This window comes from Pygoscelis adeliae, unplaced genomic scaffold (genome assembly GCF_000699105.1).
Source record: "Pygoscelis adeliae isolate BGI_AS28 unplaced genomic scaffold, ASM69910v1 Scaffold209, whole genome shotgun sequence".
Taxonomy (NCBI): domain Eukaryota; kingdom Metazoa; phylum Chordata; class Aves; order Sphenisciformes; family Spheniscidae; genus Pygoscelis; species Pygoscelis adeliae.
The window spans coordinates 3,582,832-3,603,747 of NW_008825538.1; the positions used below are offsets into that span (position 1 = coordinate 3,582,832).

General features: G+C 42.2%; 1 protein-coding gene across 1 annotated transcript in view; it reads left to right on the plus strand.

Moving 5' to 3' along the window:
- The first annotated feature begins 2,163 nt into the window (after positions 1-2,163).
- Positions 2,164-20,916, plus strand: part of LOC103923510 (charged multivesicular body protein 3) — a 35,194-nt gene continuing 16,441 nt past the window's right edge. The window contains 1 exon segment of the mRNA XM_009331878.1: positions 2,164-2,295. Coding sequence (XP_009330153.1) covers positions 2,164-2,295 — 132 coding nt within the window.

A 20,916-nucleotide genomic window follows, 5' to 3' on the forward strand; every position in this document is an offset into this window, starting at 1 on the left:
CGACCCGCGCGTGGGGAGGGAGGTCGGTCCCCCGCCACCCCCGCGCGGGGAGGACGATCCCCCGTGACCCCCGCCTGGGCTCCCGCCGCCCTTGGGATGGAGACCCGGGCGCCGCTCCCCACGCCTGCGGGCCAGCGCGTTCGCAGGGTGAATTTGGGAAACGAGCTGGTTTCCCCCACCAAGGACCGAGACGCCGGGGCGGTTAAATGGAGGAAGGCAGGGGGAAGCTCGGGGCTGGTGACGTTACAAACCTCCGCGGCGTTTTGAGCCCGAATAGGCTGCGTGGAGGGAAGGCCTTGGTTGGACGGGTCAGCGAGAAATGGTTCTTCCCGATGAGTTACGCCGGGTTGCCGCGGGCCGTTGGGGTCAGGGTGGCGAGGTGCTGGTTGCACAGATGAGAGCCAATGTCGTCTGCCGTGAGAAACGAGGAGGAAAGAATCCAAACAGATGCGGTGGGTTACTGCTGGGGCCAGCTTTTCCCGGGTATGCCTCTCCCTGCCCCTTTGCTGATGTTATGACAGGTATTGCTATCGAGATGGGTACTGAGGGAAGCAGTGGTTTTACAGCTGAGGAGCAGAAGGGATGGGTACCGAGGGACGCGGTGGTTTTACAGAAGAGGAGCAGAAGTAGCTCCTACGTGCAAAAGGTGGCTTGGAAAAAGGCAGGGGGGGCGTTTCAGAAGTAGGGAAAACCAGGTGAAAGAGGTGGACTGTTGGGGGGTGATGAAGAGCGAGGGCTGAAGAGCAATGGAGATGTAAGGAATGGCAGAAGTGTCTTGAAAGTAAGGATGCTGGCCAGGAGTAGTCGGAGGGAGCTGGCCCCAAGGACTGGGAGATGGGGCTGATGTAATAGCTGTAGTGCCAGCCAAGCAGGAAAATGTGAGTAGCTGCTCTTAAATCGATGATCGAAGGGCTGCCGATGCAGGAGAGAAAAATCCCAGTGATGGGGATACGCAGTGAGGGGCTCAGACGTCCAGACGGAAAAGGAGAAGGATTTGGATTAATCTAGTGAGCGCCATAACCTTAAAAATGCTAACTCCTTTTAAATAATTAATATTAATGCTGGGCATTTAAATCTAATTTGCTTTTGTTGTTCATTGTTTATTTATGTTGTTTATTCGCTTTGCTGCTCCAGCAGTAGAAAGCATTAGGTGATTTCACTTTTGTTTCCAATCACTTTCACTCCTTGGCTGTCAGGTACTTTCATGATGTCATGATGTTTGGGTTGCAGATGCTGCAGGGAAGTGTTTAACTCCAAACAAACTGTATTAACCAACTTCTTCAAATGTCATGGGAACACTTCTCATACCAACAGGCTTCGCAGCATTTTTCTGTAATTTTTTTTCCTCTAAATTCTATGAATACTTTTGGAAAGCCCTCAAGGGTTTCAGCTGTAACACTTTTTTAATTTTATATTTTGAAGGAAACAGCCTTTTTGGACAAGACTTAATTTCTTCAAGCTTAATAGCTTAGTTACTAGAATGCCAGTTGTCATTAACAGCGTTTGTAGTGATTGTGAAACAAAATGTGAGAAGGAAATGAGGTTACAAAGGAAACATCAGATGATTTTACTGTGAGCTCTTTACGTCGCTAGGACTGGAGTTCAGGGGAACTTTTTCCAACTGTGCAAACAGAAGCCAGCAGCTGAATTAGTCCACCTGAGATTTTTACTTGCACTGGGACAACCAACGCGGTTTTTTGGTACAAAATTACTGATTGAAATTTTGGAAGTCTGTTTGAATTATCAGTGTTAAGAAGTTGCTTGCTGCAAAATGACTATCCTGTGAAATGAAAGCCAAGATACATGAATTAAAATTGCTCTCAGCCACTGAATATTGTTCTTTTCAGAGAGTGAGGCTTAAAAGATGTTCGTTTATTCTTCTGTGCGCTCGGTTGCATGTGTGGTACATCTGTGTAACCAGAAGCATAGCGTTAATGTCTTCTGTGGTCCGACTGCTGAAGTCCAATTGTTCATAGTCATGTCACTGAATTAAAATTTAGAATTAAAATAACTTTAAAGTTTAGCTACCTTCGTACTGAAAAGGTTCTTTGAGCAACCATGTAAAATATAGTTAATTAAACCATTACTAGAATTTATGAAGTGATCTTTCTCAAGTGCCATTTTAATTGAATTTCTCCAATTGTCTCTTTTTCAGGAGACCTCATGGAAGGAGAGCTTTATTCTGCTCTCAAGGAGGAAGAGGCCTCCGAATCGGTTTCCAGTACAAACTTTAGTGGTGAAATGCACTTCTATGAGCTTGTAGAGGACACGAAAGATGGGATCTGGCTGGTACAGGTATAAAAATTTGATCATCTATTTTTATATATTTATCGCATCCAAAATGTGTTTCAAAGGAGGAGTTTATGAGGGTAGTTAACTAGTAGTAAAAGTGTGTAACAGAGAGGTGGTGACAAAGATGAACTACATCAGGGAGATCATAAGGAATAAATCTGTTCAAAAAAAATCAGAAAGGCTGGAAGTTACAGAGTTCCTATCCAGAAAGGAGGAAGAAAAACCCTGTTACTCTGTGGATTGCTTTTTGAAAACCGGGTACTTTAGAACCAGAAAACAAGCAAAGCAGCACAGCTTAAGTACACAGACTCTGCCAAGTACTTGGCCCTGGTATTGTAAGAGCTTGTGTAATGTGTGAAGTAGGTGCGTTAAGTGTAGGTGGCTCTTCTTTTTGGTTGCATTATGGCCTCAGACCCAACCAGTTTAAGTTTGTTTATTTAAGGGGCTTAGAGCACTTTTAAAATCTCTGTTGCCTCTTCACAAAGGTAAGATCTCAGTGTGCTACTTCTCAGGCTAGCGGGCTGCTTGTACGACATACTCTGGTAGCTTAAAGTTAACCTTCCCCCAAACCCTGTGGGCCCACTGATTTTACAGCGTGCTTCCCCAGGGCTGCACGAGAATAAGAGAACATTTAGGAAAAGAAAGAAAGAAAGACTTTTGCAAATAGCATTCTGAAACAATTTATCATCGCTCTTGAGAACATAAATAATCTAGACCAAAATGTAAAAATGCTTTTCTGCATCAACTTCTCTGTTGAAAAAAGAATTTTTTTTAGGCATAGTTCTCTGCTAACAGCCACATCAGACAATCAAAATTCTCCACCAGACAATTAATTGTTCAGTTGACAGCTCTCCTGCCTGGTTTGTCTGGTCTCCTCACCTCATGTTTTCTATTTAAATAGATTGTCAAGATTTAATGACGTCCTGTTGTTAGACCCGCACTGTCACCACATCAGATCTCACCCTAAAATAGACAATGAGAGGACAGATTATCTTCACAGTTGAAATGGCATTTGTGTTTTGAGAAAGATGTATTTGGAGTTTATTGAATCTAAGTTTCAGGTTTAAATCATACAGAAGGGGATTCTTCAAGCAGAGAGAGCGCGTTGAAAGGAATTTTATACATCTCCAAGCTAGCTGACAAATGAGCGTGAATATGCTATGAAAAACCTTCCCTCCTCCCCATGCAGCTCAAAAGAGTAAAATATGGTGGTTCTTTGTTGTCTGTTGCTTGCAGAATTTTAATCGTAATGTATTTTCAGCTAGCTTCATAATAGCAGATCAGATAGGCTGTGTTTTGATATTTCTAGTGTGATGAATGTTGTCATCATTCTGGGAATATTTGCACAGCTATTCAGTTGGTCACAATAGCTGTGGAAAAAAAAATTAGTGGAATTTACTGAATAATTTACTTGCTGAATGCTATTTGTCTGTTTCTCCACAATAAAAACCACTAGATGTGTCAAATTTCTTTTTTTCATTCTTGCCTTTCGAGTTTTCATCACTTGGAGTTTTCATTTGCTCCCTTCCCCACCATAGCTCCTGTCTGGATAACTCCTGTGCTGGATTCTTCGTGTCCCTTCACAGGCTTTCCCATGCTCTTTTCTTAGACCTCATCCCTGCAGAGCTGTTTTTTTATCATCACTTCCCTGTTCTAATTCTTGATTACCCTGCCTTGCCCATTCTCCTTTACCGTTAAGCATCCTGTGGAAACTTTACAGCTAATTAATCAGCTCGATGCTCAGGCAGGGGACAGTATGAGGGTGAGGATGCCTCATGGATGGGTTTGGTGACCGCAGACAAGGTCAGAGCGTTCCCCTGCTCTGTTGTTGCTACTGGCTGGGAAGCAGAAAGGATCTCCAGATCCTTTTCAGGATCCTGACCCTGAATCTCTGTTCCATGGGGGCTGCTGGAAAGCAGTAGAGGGAGAGAAACAGTTCTGGCTCAGCTAGCACAGTGGCTGTTGGTTGAGTTGGTTTTGAAGACTTCATGATGATGTGTGGGAGGATGGGGACTCTGAAGATGATTTTTATTTTCCAATGCATGTAAATGAAATTTCTGGGGTGGCAGAGGCTGGTAATGTGATAGCCACCACTGTCTGAAGAGAATCAAAGGAAAAAGAGGAAACAATTATTATTTCTTGGTGTGTTTGACACAAATTTGGAGGTGAATTTATCATTCAGAGCCAGCAAGATGAATTCCTTGAAGAAAGTCAAAGTCCATACTCAAGAAAACAGTGTTTTGTGGCTTTGTTTCTTTATTTTCTGGAAAACCACATGCAAAGCATCCAGGTTCAGTGGTAATTTGTTTACCAGTATAGCTGTTCACGGGTGCCCTCTGCTCCTACGTGGAGCTTCCGTAGGGCCATGGACAGCAGCATGTTCTCTCTCCTATTAGCTCATGATCTCATCATCTTTCCTTTTATGCCTTTCTTCTTGCTTGCCAGCTGCTGTTGTGCACTTCTTTGGCTGGCAGGGAGGATCAGTGGCAGTTTCTAGAGCTGCTTCTCTTGTTGGTAGAGGACTAACACGTAACGTTCTCACTTTTCCAGGCTCTGCTATGGCTCATGCTCTCTGTTAGTCTCTAGAAGCCTGTCACATCCAGTCATTATGACTTTTTAAAAACATACAGTAAATGATCTACAGATAAAAATCCTCTTTGAATGAAGTTAAAATCTAAATTAATGTATATTTTCATTTAAAAAGCCCCTACTGTAACATAGTGGTAGAGAGAATTAAAAGGGAACTTTCTTCCTGGCATTGAAGCAGGAGGACAGACAGTTTGGTCATGTCTGGTAGAGGTGCGAAGGGCATCGTTATGGATATCAAATGTTGCGGTCTATTCTGCATCTCGGCTTCTTGTTCAAGTGGTGTAGTCACAGAGCAAGGGATGTGCCTACAGGATTTTGGTGGTGGTTCGTTCGTTCGTTCTTTCTTTTGCTTGCATGTAGGATGAATAATTTTCATATTTGCCTTTTTAATTTTGCCAGGTGATCAGTTGTTCTCGCTACAAGGAAATTGAGTAGAAACACTCAGTTCTTTTAAAATACATCGTTTGGTATTTGTGTCTTTTCCAGTAGGTCTTCAGGATCGCTTACCATAGGATACCCGACTTTAACTTTCAGTGTCCTTCTTGAGAGTCTTCATATCCAGTCAAGGGTGCAGAATACCATCAGCTAGAATGTAATGGTACTCGTATTGCCTGCATATCTGTGTTAATTCATTACAGAAGCTCATTTATTCCCAACCTCAGACTTAACTGACAGCTTAACTGAGCTGTTCAGATTGGTGCATAGATCACCCCACCTCCCTTGAGAAACTACACGTAATTTTGAGGTGGTTAATTTTTGCATGCTACGATGGATGTAGTCTTCTGTCTTTGCCCATTTTGATCTCATTTCTCACGGTCTCTTTCTCAGAAAAGAAAAGCAAAAAATCTCCAGACATCTTTAGTCCATATGGATGGATTCTGAACCAGTTGTGAGTTCTTAGGAAAGAGCAACTATGCGGAAATTCAGTTTCATCAGCACAATGCCGAATAATAAACAGAGAGTGAGATGTCTCAGAATTAATAAAAGTACAGACAGTCATGTAGAAACTTATTGACGTTATCTGGAATAAGTGGGCTTTTTTCCATGTTTCTAATAAATAACTCACCAGTCCATTTATAATTAATTGTATTTCTAAATGAGAATTGTCCAAATGTTTTTACTTCTGTTTTATCTATGGGAGGATAGTTTGCAACATAGCTGTTGATTATGAAGGGTTCTATGAACAGCACATAAGAAGCTTAATTAATAGACCAGGGTTTTTTAACCTTTGTATCTCTGTGGATCCCTAAAAGTCTTCCAGCGAGTGCATGGACTCTTTACAGTAATATCAGGCTTCCTTCGCTCATTTACCCTCCGCAGGCACTGTGGAGGAGGTCGTGGACCTCCAGGGGTCTGGATATCTCAAACTGGAAACTGCCAAGCCAGACCGACAATTCTCACATACATACAACCTTACCAGTTCATTAAGTAAGTTAGAAATGGGTTTTGCCTTTGGCAAAATCACGCAGTTTTTTCCGATTCAAATGTCTGTACTCCTTCATGCGGAGACTGACTTGCTGAGGCTGGGCAAGGAGTGGCCGCTCCCGAGAGAACTGCCTGTACGTGTGTGTGTGCAGCAGGGAATGGTGTCTCTTATTTAATAGGTTTTGTTCTTCCTGATGGTTTGAAGCCTGTCACAGTGCCCTAGTGCCCAGAGTTGATGAGCACTTGGAGTTGTTGTCTTTGTGGCTAAGCTGTAAAACCAAGTTTTAACTAGTCATGCGTATTCAAAATTGTGTGCTCTTGGTATGAGCAGGTGTGCCCAGCACCTGGTATCCTGGCTAAATTCCAGTTTAGCTAATCCCTGAGCTTCCCTTGGATCCGCTTTCATTTGGATACAGTGTTCTCTTCCTTTCATGGCACATACTCTTAACCCATAAAGGCTGAGAGATGCTGCCAATGTGAATAGTTTTCCATCACAAAAAACACATATAAAAAATACATGTGCATCACTTAGCTCGGAGCTTCTGCTGTATTGCGATGATCTCACAATTCTTGCTTTCTGCTTTGAGTTCTTTTTTTAGTGTTGTTCCCATCTTTGGCGCAATGTAGCAAACACAAACGGAATGACTCTTCATCAAACTAGCAAGGCACAAGGGCTGTTGGACGTGCAAAGTAGACAATTCATCAGGATGTTTTTCCCTTTGGTGTTACTGAGGTTACTTTAGGTTCCTGAAGCCGTTGGAAGCAGTAATAACTAGTTTTAAGGGCTGATTTTAAAATGTCCTCTTTCAAAAAGCTGTCTGTCAGGGGTGTTCAGGTTCGGTGGGAAGTTACCCTTGCGTATACCGCAGTCTGCAAAGTACTCGGGTTGCTGCAAGTTGCTGGACTGGAGGCAACTTGTTAAGAGTGTGGTTTTCGTTCCAGACGGTATATACCTGGTCTTGTGCACAGTACCTTGTAGGGATTATTCCCCATTAAAAAAACACCAGTTAATCCTATGTTAGTATCTTTGCTGTGAGGATATGTGTAAGCTCTTTCCCCCATCATGCTGTAATTCTTCTTATGTATCAAATGATTAGTACGTGTCTTTCCTCTGTGTATCTTAACCATAGGAGAAAGCAGAGAAAATAACTGAAGGCGCTAGAATTGGTTAAAATAATGAGAGCTGAAATACCATGAAGTGTTGTTTGTTCTGCATTTCTGGATCTCTGACTTTCATTCTCATGCCTTGTGATATTTGAAGATTTTTAGTTGTGGGTGAGCTTCAAAACTTACTGAGACCAAATCTTGTACAGTGACCGGCTGTGAAATCTCTACATACCTGTCTAAAAGGGATTGAACAACATCTGGTTTAAATGAATGGAAAATAGGAGAATGCTCAAATAAGGCTACTATCATGTTGTGCTCAAGTACTGCTGGAGTACCAGAGCAGGAATCTGTCTTTGCATATCACATTGCTACAGCAAACTCTTTAACAGCAGCAGTGTTTCCTTGAGCCACTTCAATTTCTGTCCCATCTTTTACTGGTATTTTAAGAATGTATGTTTCATAAAATAATTTTTAAAAAAAATCCTTAATCATAACTGGGAAATTAAGGAGCAACTGCTTCAATGACAGTTACGAAGTTGCAGTATCTAGGCACCCACCTGAGACACTTTTGTTTTGGATTAAGCAAGAGAGGCAAAGTGTCTTGCTGACATTGTCCTATTTTTCCAAGTGTTTATATCTTTCTGTCTCCGGGGTATTTGCTCTTAAAGTCTGTTTGCTTCTTTAATGTCATAACTATGACTGTTTTAACTTATAGATCAAAATGATTCTATTGATTATGTTCTTGATTGGCCTCTTTTGGGACAGTTCTGTCTAATTCAAAGTCAGGAGAGCTCTTCCAATGCAAAAGCTCCCTATGCAATCGCCTGTTGAAATCATCAGGATTTCAATGATTTCAGTATTGTATGTCCCTAGATGAATTCTATTTTAACTTTGTTTTCTGCAGTGCCTGGAAGCCACCTTTTTAGGTATTTATGGAAACTAAAGAAGAAAACTCAATCAGAACATGTAGAAATAAAGGAGATTTCCAAACCTCCGTCTTTCCATTTTTGCTTTGCATGTCTTGTTGGCGTAACTAACCCGCAGTATTTTCAGTGCCGTCGGCTGAGAATCTCCTGACCTTCTGGGATATTGCGTGGTCCTCCCAAATTCACAGATGGAGTAGGAAGAAACTTTTGTCTGAGCCTTCAGAGGAGGCTTGTGGATGGATGTCCAGTGAGGGCCTGGCCTTCTCTCCAGCATCTTCTTCCACTAAGGAAGCTACTAATTCATATATAGAGGAAAGAGGGTAGTTCAGACCCTGCAGTTAGAGGCAGTCCTCTGGCCTGGGTTAAGTGTCGATTAGGGAGCAGATCTATTCAGTGATGTGGGATTGTTAAATGGCAGGGTTGCTTTGATCCTATTGGATTCTCTTAGCTCATTAAGGTGATTAATGGATTAATGAGGTTATCTTCAATGTCTTGTTTGTCACTCTGACATAGGATATTTTGCAGATTGTGAGCATAGCTAATAATAAGAAAAGCTTGAAGGGTTTGTGTTCCTCTAAATGTGGTGTTTGGTTCCCAGCTGTGCTAGCTGATCTCGTAAAAGATACCTTCTTCTATAAGCTTTGCCTTTATTTCTTTAAAACGAAATTGAGCATATGACTGAAAGGGACCTTCTTGATGAGCGAGTTCAGCTCTCTAGTAGGCTATGGAATATGTGTTTATAAAATAGCTTGCTGTCTTTCTTAAATCGTGAGTTGTCTGAGTATAATACTCATATCGACTGTTCCTTCTTCTTGGAAACCTGTATCCAACTTCTGGCCTAAGCATATTCATTGCTAATTTGTTCCTATTGTGCTTAAATTGACATCGCCCTTTAGTTTCACCGACTCCTGATGTCTACCCCACTACTCCCAGTATGTGAGGTCAATCAACCAGTTTGTTTTGTCGGGCATAATATATCCTGGGTTTTCCTTATTTCACAGCCAGTTAATATTGACGGCTCATAGTTCCTTTTGGGTCAACCAATAGTCCCAAGCTTTTCCTCCTATCGCTGTTTCTAACTGATGAACTCCCCGAGTGTCCTGTTCATTACTGAATTCAATTTCGCTTCTGACACTCTGCATTACAAGATTTGTGCAGCTCTCCCTGTACGGCGTTACAGTCCTCTTTTGTACGTAGATGTGCTTCCCAATTTTATGTCATCTACAAACGATGAAGGTTTTGGGAGACTTCAAGTTTCTGCAGGAAGGGCATTAATAGGAATATACGCTGAACTGAGCTCTAAGGTAAATCTATTAAGTCTGTTAGCACCTTTCTGGCATTTTGATGTTTTCTTGCCTTAGTCAATTTCTTACTCACTTTAAAACTTTTCTTTTTTTTTTTTACTCACTATAAAAGCTTATCTCCAGTCCTCATGAAAATTTTCCATGTGGCTCAATACATGATGCTCTACCAACCTAGAGATAGGGTACTACATTCCCTTTCTCTTGAAACTCGGTTCTTTTCCTCCAGGAAAAGATGGATTTTTAACTCTCAACTTAATCGGGAATGATACATCTTTAGTAATTCCATGCTGGAAAGGAGCGAAAAATTCAGTCATCTCTGCACCTTTAAAATTTGTTTTGCATACTGTTGAGGTCAAACCGGGGGGATAATTTTTTCATTTGCTCTTAAATATAGTTACTAACTTGTTATTCTCCTGCCAAAATGTAAATTAGTCTGACAGGTTTTATAAGAAATCTTCGCAGGTTCATCTGTGATTTTGTGTGCTCGTTGTACTACAGTTCTGGGATGGAGATTACCTGCTTACTCTGATTTAAGTGCATTAAGTTATTTGAGTTTTGTTTCCATCTTCAGGTGATGCAGCCTCTTCCCATAAACTCACTAACCTGCCCATGGCCAGCCATCTCCTCTTCACTGAAAACTGAGTCAGAGCTTTAATTTCATTTTAAAAAGAAAATTATCTTAACATTTCTATCCTGTCTTCAGTGTATGGTGATCCTGCTGCTTTTCCCCCTGTTCTACTCTTACTCATGTGGCTGAAAACCTTTTGGTGCAGCTTGTAATAGTCTTTGTAAGGTCTAACTTGAATTGCTCATTTTTCCTTATTTTTTTGATTTCTTGCATATCTTTCTTCGCTAGCTCTTCCTTTTGACCTTTTTTTCATTCCTTGTAGATTCTCAAACTATTTCTAACATCTTTTTGGAAGTGCTTGCTAGGAAGAAGTACGGGACTTGACAACTTTTTTTCCCCTTGCTTGAAATATAAAATCCTGATAGCTTTAACACCTTGGACTTGAAGAACTTCCAGGCCTCTTCCACACTCAAATTCCTGGTCTCCTCAGTCACAGGTTTTTAAGCTCAATTTCTTAGCTTATCAAAATTCACACTTAAATAAAATCTGTTGTTTGCAAGTTATCTTTAATTTAAACTGAATTACATTGTGATTGCTTAACCTGCAGTATTTTCTCAGATTCCCTCATCCACAGAGATGATGGCGGCTTTCCAAAATACAAACCCTTGCCTCTGTGTGGTGAACTCCCAATGTTCTAAGTGGGTGTTGTCTGCAAGGAGCTGCTGCAATGGACATGTTTATTTGGTGGCTGGGTTTTTTTTTTGCCATAATGACGTAAAAAAAGCATGAGCCCAAGACATTTTACAAAGCTTCAGTGTGCAAAACCATAGTAGGGTTCTCTCTATCTAGTTCCAAAATACAAGCTGCTAGTTCGAGTGTTGTCCTACAGCATAAATAACTTCCCCAAGAGGAAAGACTTTTTTATAGGGAGGGAATTAAACTGTTATTAAAAAATCCACCAGTACAAACAGCCAGATGACAGTAAAACATACTGGTGACTGTGTTTGCAACAACTCTCCTTCTCTTGATGCTTCAAGTGAATACCGTAATATCAGACCGAAGAGACAGCTGAGCAGGACTGGTCCTCCTGCACGTGACGTTAGCATACTCTGAACAACTGTGCTGGGCTTCTTCAGAACATGCATGCAGAATTTTGGAAGCAACCGATCTCTGAGTAGTTGTACCAAAGAGTAATCCGGTTATCAATGTTTTACTTTTATGCTTACTAATAAAGCGTGGTGATTCCTTACTACGTTGGATACGTTTATCATGCCGTAGTAGCTCTGAGGATACACTGGTGTTAGGTGTCTTTAGGAAGGTGGTCTCTCTTAGCTGAAGTACGTGAAAGGAAGAAGTTTAAAATATCCAAAGTAATTGCTTCAGTTACATTGGGTGATGTAAAGAAGCCTCAATAATACGGCAGATTTCCCCAGCTGGTTGTCTGAGTGCTTGAAGGGGACATTAAAAGGCTTTTCTATGTGATACGTGTGTTTTGAGAATAACTTGAAGGATTCTCATCTAGATGTTCACCTCTGGTTTTATTTAAACATTTTGGGCTCAGCGGAATGGAGTATAATCTGTAACTTCAGTTTAACTTTGTTTCTCTATGTAGAACGTTCTGCTTAGTGAATTCTCTTATTCTTAGTTTCTGAGTAGATGCTACTTACCACGAAGCAGATAAGTTTGGGGGTTTTTGGGTCTCAAAGGCCAGACATGCTTTCCAGCTCTGCGTCTCAACCTGTACACAAAGAACTCTTAATAGTGGTGACAACCTAACTTCCAGAGGAAAGCTGACATTTCAGGTTAAGTCAGAAAATAATTGGGAGAAGTTTAGTGGTGGGTAAACAAATACATAACAAATGGAATTTTCAAAACTTAATTTAAAAATTTATTTTAAGTGGTTGCCAGTCAGCCTGCAGAAGCACGTGAGGCATTTCTAAAATAGAAACTGCGATGGCTCATGGAATAACGCATGATCAGTATTGTCATTCAAAATTACCTGTCAGCTGCAGGCAGGCAGGGTTTTCTTTTTCTTTTTTTTTTTTTTCCTTCCCTATACAGTTACAAGTCAGAGGATGAGTGCTTATTCTTTGTCATTTGTGTCTGCAGAAGCTTACATCTAGGTAACCTAAAGTACTACTTTAATATGCTAGGTTAGAACAAATTAGACCTTGGGATATATCACAGTGCATTATCATCCTGAAATGGCAGATAGGACATTGGAGTTGGTGGAACAGTCACGTAAAGTTACAGAGTGCGTCACTGGCAAAGCTGGAAGGAGTCAAGATTTTTAGGCATTATCTGGGAGTTTAATCACTAGTTTCCACTGCTTAGAAGCAGTTGTCGGCAGTATAATCTGGTACCAGGTACATACGTTCCAACTCATTTTACTTGCTCTGAGGCAACATTTCTTTGGTATGTTGTAACTTTTCATGGAGAATTGTAATAAAATAATGGTCTTTTTTACTGCGAAGAAAAAGAACCTGCTGCACCCTCTTCTTTCTCCCCTACTATGAACTGGTTAATGATAGTTTTGCTATTTTCCCAAGGTTTTTGTTACCTACCACTGATTTTAGTGCCTTAACAGGTACTTAAAATGATGATGCGCTTTTGTCTTTCTGCAGAAACTATATTTCCCTCTTAGAGCTTTGCTCTCCAAAGACACTTAGTGTGACTACCAGTTGTATATACCTATCGTATGTTCTAAGAGAAGGGCGAAACAGTATCAAGGGTGACTAGATCTCTGTTTTCATGAAACTTCCTCTTTATTTCAGGAAGCAAACTGTGATACTAAATCATTATTCTCTTTCGGCAATAGGTCGTAGCAAACGACAGAAGCCCACTGGTGGGTAAAGTCCACTGGGAGAAAATGGTGAAGAAAGTATCAAGATTCGGCATTCGTACTGGCACTTTTAACTGTTCCAGTGACCCCAGGTATATTCTTAAAGGATTATCTAAATCCCAAGAATATCTTAAGGCTCAGCTGTGTTCTGGCAGCAGGGCTTGCTGTGTCATAAAAGTAGCTGTGGCAGAAGGTGGCTTTATTCATGTTTTTCTCTCTACTAAAGTCTGTTCAGAATTCTCCATTGCATTATTTATCAGCATCATAAACGCAGATCTGCAGCTTCCTGAAGCATCGTGTGGGAAATACATGATTAGACTATGCGGAGTGTAATACAGCGATGGAAGGGAATGAATAGAAGAATCTGGCCTTATAGTCCAGGCATTTGGGGACAAGAACTGTGCTTGCTTAGGACAAAGCCAAATATATATAGCCCATGTAAAAGAACTATTTATTATCAGTTGTAGAGTTGTTATATTGCCATCTGGAAAGGAGAAACACGGGATAGCATGAACCTTGCAAACAGTGCCTGCTTCTCAGGATGACTGACAAATCCTGTTCCCTGACGAATGTGTATATGTTTATATATAAACTCGCACACACCCTTTGACAACATACAGTGTGCTATGCAAGATTCGCTGTTGTTTGTGTATGATTTCGAACACGGAAGAAGAGCAGAGCCAAAGAAGCTATTAATAATTCTGTGCTGCTGTAAAAAGAAATTTTTCTTGAACATTTTGTTGGAAGCATTTGCTTCACGTGATGGGAAATGTTGTCTAGAATTCCAGTGGCGTGTATGGATATGCACATCTTACACAGCTTAAGTCCTAAATGTTTACAGAAATCCCAAGTTAATCATAAGAGAAAATTCTTAGACTTTGCAGTGCTTATGCAAAATAATCTTGTATAATCAAAACACTGGTATTTGAACATCTTAAACATTTGGCAGCGTTTCTTTCTGCATAGCTCCTAACCAGTCTTAGTATTATGATCAAATATTATGTTTTAAATTAATTCGTTTTTTCCTAATACAGGAAATGTTTTGTTGAGTAAACCCTCGTGAATAGTTTTCATCAGGTTGCAGCTGAAATTCAGAAAAGCACTCCACACTACTGTAGTCAGGATACCTTTATTAGTAGGGTAATATCTTACGGCTCCTACTAAAAATGTTGCATTCAGGTTCCTGAGATGGGGAGTTGTAATTGTCTAAATACATGTCGATAGACCACAACCAGAGGTTGTGTAGGTAAGATGGCTAGCGAATGAGGCGGCTGGCCCCTACTTCAGTGTGCAGGGTTCTCAGAGACAGTTTGCATGCCTGTTGGCCGTGTAATGTTTTGATTGTTGAAACTTGCCAGGCATTTCCTAAAAGGAGGACTAGATAAATTGGGTGGCACAGTGACGCTGGTAGGAAAGATGCATGAGAGAAGGCACCTTCTGAGTCATCAGACTCATCTCATAGTTACTGGGGTCTGGACCATGACTCAGGGTTCAGCCTTGAAGAGCCTCTTCTTCTAGGAGTTGGGGTTTGGAGTTCATCCCATCTCAGCACTCTGCCTGCCAGACGGTGGGGGTATTCCTTCAGCCCAGACCATCTGGCAGCATGTGTCTGCTTCCTCCTCCACCGGTTTTGTGGCGAGCTCTCTCACCACACCTCTTCGCCTGCCTGCATACTTCCAAAATGGCCCCGATAGGAAGCGGACACTTGTCAGCTTCATTAAAGCAACTGCAAACCAATGTCTTGTTAACTTCACCCCGCTGCTGCCTGGCAAACCTAGGACGGAAGGAAGCACTGGGAAAGTTATCTGCAGGCTCAGGAAAGCTGTGGGACATCGAGTTACACCGTAGTGTACATCATCTCAGCTGGAAGGCCAAGGAAAAATAGGTTTTAATACTAAAGCTTTATAGGGAAGGGTGAAGAGTCAGCTTGCATATTTTGCAAATCCAGTTACAAAGCATGAATGACTGCATGGCCTTGTTTACTATAGTGACCCATGAAAATTAACACTATTCCTCTTCCTGTTTTATGGATACGTATCTCTTTACAACGTTTCTGTAAGATAGATAAGAAGTGTATTGTAAGAATAAATACACATTGCTGGAGAATATTGGGTGCCTGCATTTCCTACTATTATATGTAAAGATTCCCAGGTGCTCAGCATGTCTCATTTTTGGGCTCATAACAGAAATTTAAGGACTGCAGCTCCAGGGTTATGAAACTCTGTAATCTAACCTGCCCTTTTCTTTGTAGATATTGCAGGAGGAGGGGTTGGCTGAAATCCACCCTCATTATGTCAGTTCCGCAAACCAGTACCTCCAAGGGAAAAGTAATGCTTAAGGAATACAGCGGGCGCAAAATCGAAGTGGAGCACATTTTCAAATGGATCACGGCCCATGCTGCTTCTCGGATCAAAACCATCTACAACTCGGAACATTTGAAAGAAGAATGGAACAAAAGTGACCAGTACCGTGTGAAAATATACCTGTTTGCCAACCTCGACCAGCCTCCAGCGTTCTTCTCTGCACTAAGTGTAAAGTTTACTGGAAGAGTAGAGTTTATTTTTGTGAACGTGGAAAACTGGGACAATAAAAGTTACATGGCAGAAATTGGCATCTACAAGACACCATCGTACATACTGAGGACTCCCGAGGGGATTTACAGGTATGGAAACAACACTGGTGAATTTATATCACTACGTGCCATGGATTCCTTTTTGCGCTCGTTACAACCAGAAGTTAATGATTTATTTGTTTTAAGCTTAGTTTTGGTTAATCTGATGGCTTGGATGGACCTGTTTATTACACAAGGCGCTACTATAAAGCGTTTTGTGGTTCTTATAAGCACTTTAGGGACGTATAATTCATTACTAATTATTTCCTGGCTACCTGTGTTAGGTTTTTTGCAACTACCCTACTTAGACAGCTTTTATGAGTACAGTTTAAAACTCTTCAGGTACTCTAACACAACTACGTTGGCTTCTTGGGTAAGAGCCGATTGGATGTTCTACTCTTCGCATCCAGCCCTCTTCCTCAGCACGTACCTTGGTCATGGTTTACTAATCGATTACTTTGAGAAGAAAAGAAGACGCAATAACAACACCGATGAAGTAAATGCTAATAATCTGGAGTGGCTGTCAAGCCTGTGGGACTGGTACACCAGCTACTTGTTTCATCCTATTGCTTCTTTTCAACACTTTCCTTTTGACTCGGATTGGGATGAAGACCCGGATTTGTTCTTAGAGCGGTTGGCCTTCCCCGATCTCTGGCTTCACCCTCTGATACCAACCGATTACATAAAAAACTTACCGATGTGGAGGTTTAAATGCCTTGGCGTCCATTCTGATGAGGAAATGCTGGAAACCTTTCAAGACAGCGAAAGTGACTCTGACAGTGAAAACAAAGAGGTCTTCAGTAGTGAAAAAGAGGTCTCAGAGGACGATGAGCTAAACACATTTCACAGGCGCAGTGAAGGAGAGCCTCGGTGCGCTGCTGAGACCTGTTCGTGTGCCAATAAATATTGTCATCGCGAGCCATATGAACGGAAAGCGAGATCCTACGGCTCGTACAGCACCGCAGGTGACGTGGAGCCAGATTGGTCAGCCTGGCCCTCTGAGATGTTGCACTGTACAGAATGTGTTGTGTGTCTAGAAAATTTTGCAAACGGTTGTCTGCTCGTGGGCTTGCCGTGCGGCCACGTGTTCCACCAGAATTGCATCGTGATGTGGCTGGCCGGCGGGCGACACTGCTGCCCCGTCTGCAGGTGGGCGTCGTACAAAAAAAAGCATCCATACACACATCCGCAGCCTTTGTCGAATGATACCCCATCTTAGCTGTGTGCTGATGTCCTTTGTAAGCTTTCAGGATATTACTGCTTGCCTTTTAAATGTTAATCACTTAAAAGATTATGTGATTTGAAGTTTTAGTTTAAATGTTAGTGCAGTGAACTAAAATATACATGATGCTAACGTTAACGACAGAATCATTTGGTTGCCTTGTACGTTGAACTGAATGCATACTTACCGTACAGTAACTCTTTCTTTTCAACATCTGGAAACTTGATGCTGTTTTTGTAAGCACAAAAATCAAGCCTGCAAGAGAAGCGTATTCCAGCAAACGTTTACGAGTTAGGACGTGGGTGAAATTGAAATTCTAATCGGAGACAATTGCTTAATTTAAGTGTTTCTTATTTTAGAGTCTGTTCAGCACCTCTTTGTTGAATAATGTATGTTGTAAGACAGTACCATTTAAAAAGAAATCGGTGAAATAAATTATTTTAAAAGGAGATTTGTAATGTTAATTGTTTTGATAAATATTTTGTGTGTATGGTTACGGATGTCTTGCTGGTCTGATTTATCTGTGAGGACAATAAAAATATAACGCAACTTTTGTGACTAATAAATCATCTCCTAGTGACGCAGGAGTTCATCGCTCCAGTGTTAGCCACTGGCCAAGTGGAAGGTGATGGTGTTTCAGTGGGAGCTACTTCCTTCGTAAGTCCTCTGCGTTGAGGTGCTTCTCTGCTTGACCAGTCGTTTCCCAACTGATTATAAACTTCTTTATCAGACGGAGACCCTCTTCTACGAGCTGTCTCTCCAGCACCCTCATCTGCAGACATCTAGGAAGACTCTAGGGTAGCCCCTCTACAGCCCCTCAAACTATCGATCATGAAGTAGCAGAATATTGTCATGCAGTGACAAAAGTGGCTTGTAAAGGTAAAAATTGCCAGATTCCACCTGCTGGTATTTTGAAGTGATCTCTGATTTCTTGGAGAAAAGTGGTAGTTGATCGATGCTATAAAAAATTGAGTCTATTGTTTTCTTTATATTTCAGTATGAAACGGGGGTTTTGGTTCTACCTTTCAGAACTCATCTGGCTGAAAATCCAGAGAGGAAATGTTGGTTGGAAAGACAAAGAGGGAAAAAGAAAAAAAAAAAAAAAAAAAAGAGCATGAGATGATGCAAGTAGAAGAAAAGGCTAAACTAGTGTTGTGGTTTGACTCTGGTTGGCAACTAATACTTGAAATAATGTTATAATAATAACAGATTGTAATGGAAAGTAAAACAACAAGAGAGAAACAAACAAAAAAAATCACCACCTGCCGACCGATGCCCAGCCAGTCCCCGAGCAGCGGCCCCCACCCCGGGGCCAACTCCCCCCAGCTTATATACTGAGCATGATGTCGGAAGGTATGGAATGTCCCTCTGGCCAGTTTGGGTCAGCTGTCCTGGCTGTGCCCCCTCCCAGCTTCTTGTGCACCTCTTTGCTGGCAGAGCATGGGAAGCTGAAAAGTCCTCGACTGAGTATAAACACTGCTCAGCAACAACAAAACATCAGTGTGTTGTCAACATTGTTCTCATGCTAAATCCCAAACACAGCACTGTACCAGCTGCTAGGAAGAAAATTAACTCTGTCCCAGCCGAAACCAGGACAACTAGAAAGGTGTTTTCAGTTGTCTCGTCATTTTCTTTCTTTCCTAGTTCTTGCCCATGTGGGATGAAAAGGAGGATAATTAAATGAAGATGATAATAGAAAATGTGAACACAGGTCCCTCTTGCAGTTTCAATCCATCTCTCTCTCTGTGCCTTTACAGAGAGCTGGGAGGCTGGCGCTCACAAAGCTGTCTGGCATTGTTCTATCTGTCCAGGGTTATCTTGGCACTATGTTTTTTAATGACAAATGTTTCATGCCTCTGGTCACCAGGTGTCCGCCCAAGAGGATATTCTCCTAATTATCAGAAGAGCTGTTTTTAATTGTGAGTACTTTTCCTGTCTAGCTTCCTTTTTCCTATTGCAGTACTGAAGCAGGGAGGTAGAAGGGGCATAATATCACCAACTCTCCTGTGGTCCAGAAAGTAATTTATATTCCAGTTGAGACCTGTCAGTACATGCCCTTTACCTGTCATTACAGCTGCGGCAGAGCAGTGGAGAGGCATAACGAGGGCAAAGAGCATTTCTGCTTCCAATTTGTGCAGCAGTGTGACACTTAGCCTACGTGCTTATCATAAGCAGCGGGGGTTGAAATCCGCATTGTTTCAGGACTGTCTTGAAACCTGCACTGAACTGAGGCCTTGCCATCTCAAAAGGGGAATGGAGGAAAACTTCTGTGAATATAAAGAAGGCTGTAGTTGGTGTACTTCAGTACACAAGCGAACTGCTGTATCACAGTCCACCGTAGCCTTTCGCTGGTACCTCGGCACTTGCGCCAAACGCTGCGAGCAGTTAAGTTCAAGCAACGCCACGTTCCCCGGGGCACTGTGTGCTTCTGGAGCACAGCTCTGCTGCTGAAAGCTGACCTCCTCCTGCAAAGCTTGGGCCCAAGCAGCTCCTGTGCGCAGGTTCAGCCTTATTTGCAAACCATTGTGCACGCCCGTTTCAGCTGAAGACTTGCTTTAATGACCTCGGTTGCTTTACTAGTCCAGTTCTTTTAATGAATGACACAAACTGCTGTTTAATTAGCAGGAGAGCAGCAGAGAGCACATCGTATGAGCAGATAATTATGACCAGCAGATAGCTGTGACTGAAGGTTCGGTCCCCTGGTGTCCGTTAGCCTGGGTTATATAAATTGTTGTGATCCAGTTCCTGGCGATGCATCTGTTCCAAAATCTGCAGCAGCTGGTGTAGTCCCATCAGGAAAGAAAAAGCAGTTGGATGTATTTATTTTATGAAATGCTCGTGTCAGTAGCAGCAGAGGCGTCCAAGTAGGATTGTTTTCTACAGAGTGCAGAATCTCAGACAGCCCTTACCCAACGCGTTGACAGTTTAAAATCCGGAGAACGGAGCGAAGATTGCGCCTATGACAAGGTCAGCAGTTTCGCTGCTCACTTGTTTTGCCTCGCTGGGCTGGGTTGTGCCGGTATTTGTAAGGTGTCTTGAGTTAACCGAGATGCTAAGCATTCTTGAAGTCGTGTTTTATTCTCTGTGTGCCTGAAAGCTGGCGGCCAACTGTAAACAGAAAACGTCAAACATCTGATCTGAGGTTACTTATGTCAGTAGGTTTAATGAGGGCGATTGGTGTTTTGTTCTGCTATTAAGAGAGGAAGGATTTAGATCATCCCTGAAGGTCTCTGCCAGTCTCACTTTCAGCAATTACTGGTTTGTTACACTGGCTTTCCCGCTGCTGGTACCCAGTCCGAAATGAGAGCTCTCCTTTCCAAAGCATATTGAGATCTGTCTTTGTTCTGCATTGGGTTTTGGAAGGAAAAAAGACAAAGGTGAACTGTACGTTTTTGTAACTGTTACTAAAATGTCTTTCTCTGGGAATTAAATAATGAAGGTAAGTATAATTGTAAGGTATTAGAGTTAGATTAAGCTAATAGCACCTTTCGACTCTTAAGCTTTTGCACTCTTTCTGTGCATCAGTGATTATTTCTAGTCCTCTGTGTCTCAGCTTGTGCATCGGGGCGCAAGGAGCTGGACCGACCATCTGCACCCCTGCAGGGTGGCTCCAAGCTGTCCGTTAATTTTGGCCAGGTTATCCACCCTTTGCTGCGGAGCGGACAGCGGAGGGCGGAGGGGAGCCAGGCCTTGCTGGTAGGGTACCTCCGAAAGAACCTTGGCAGCTGAAGACAAGGCAGGCGGCATCTTCTGCGCTACCAGCTGCCGCTCTTCGGGTCTCCTGCGGGTCCTCCCTGGGCTGCAAGAGAAAGACGTGAAGCCTCGCTTGAGTCACCCCTTGCATGACTAGATTTTTTATCAATACTCTTACTGTGCTTTCCTGCAGTCCGTGTGACGGGGGAGGGCAGGCGGTGACACAACCTGCTCTGTCATCCGCTTTTATTGCTCCTAACGGGTACGGCCCACCGCAGACTCCTGCCGGTTCAATTCACGACGCCACCGGCTCGGGGAAGGTGCCCGAGCAGTATAA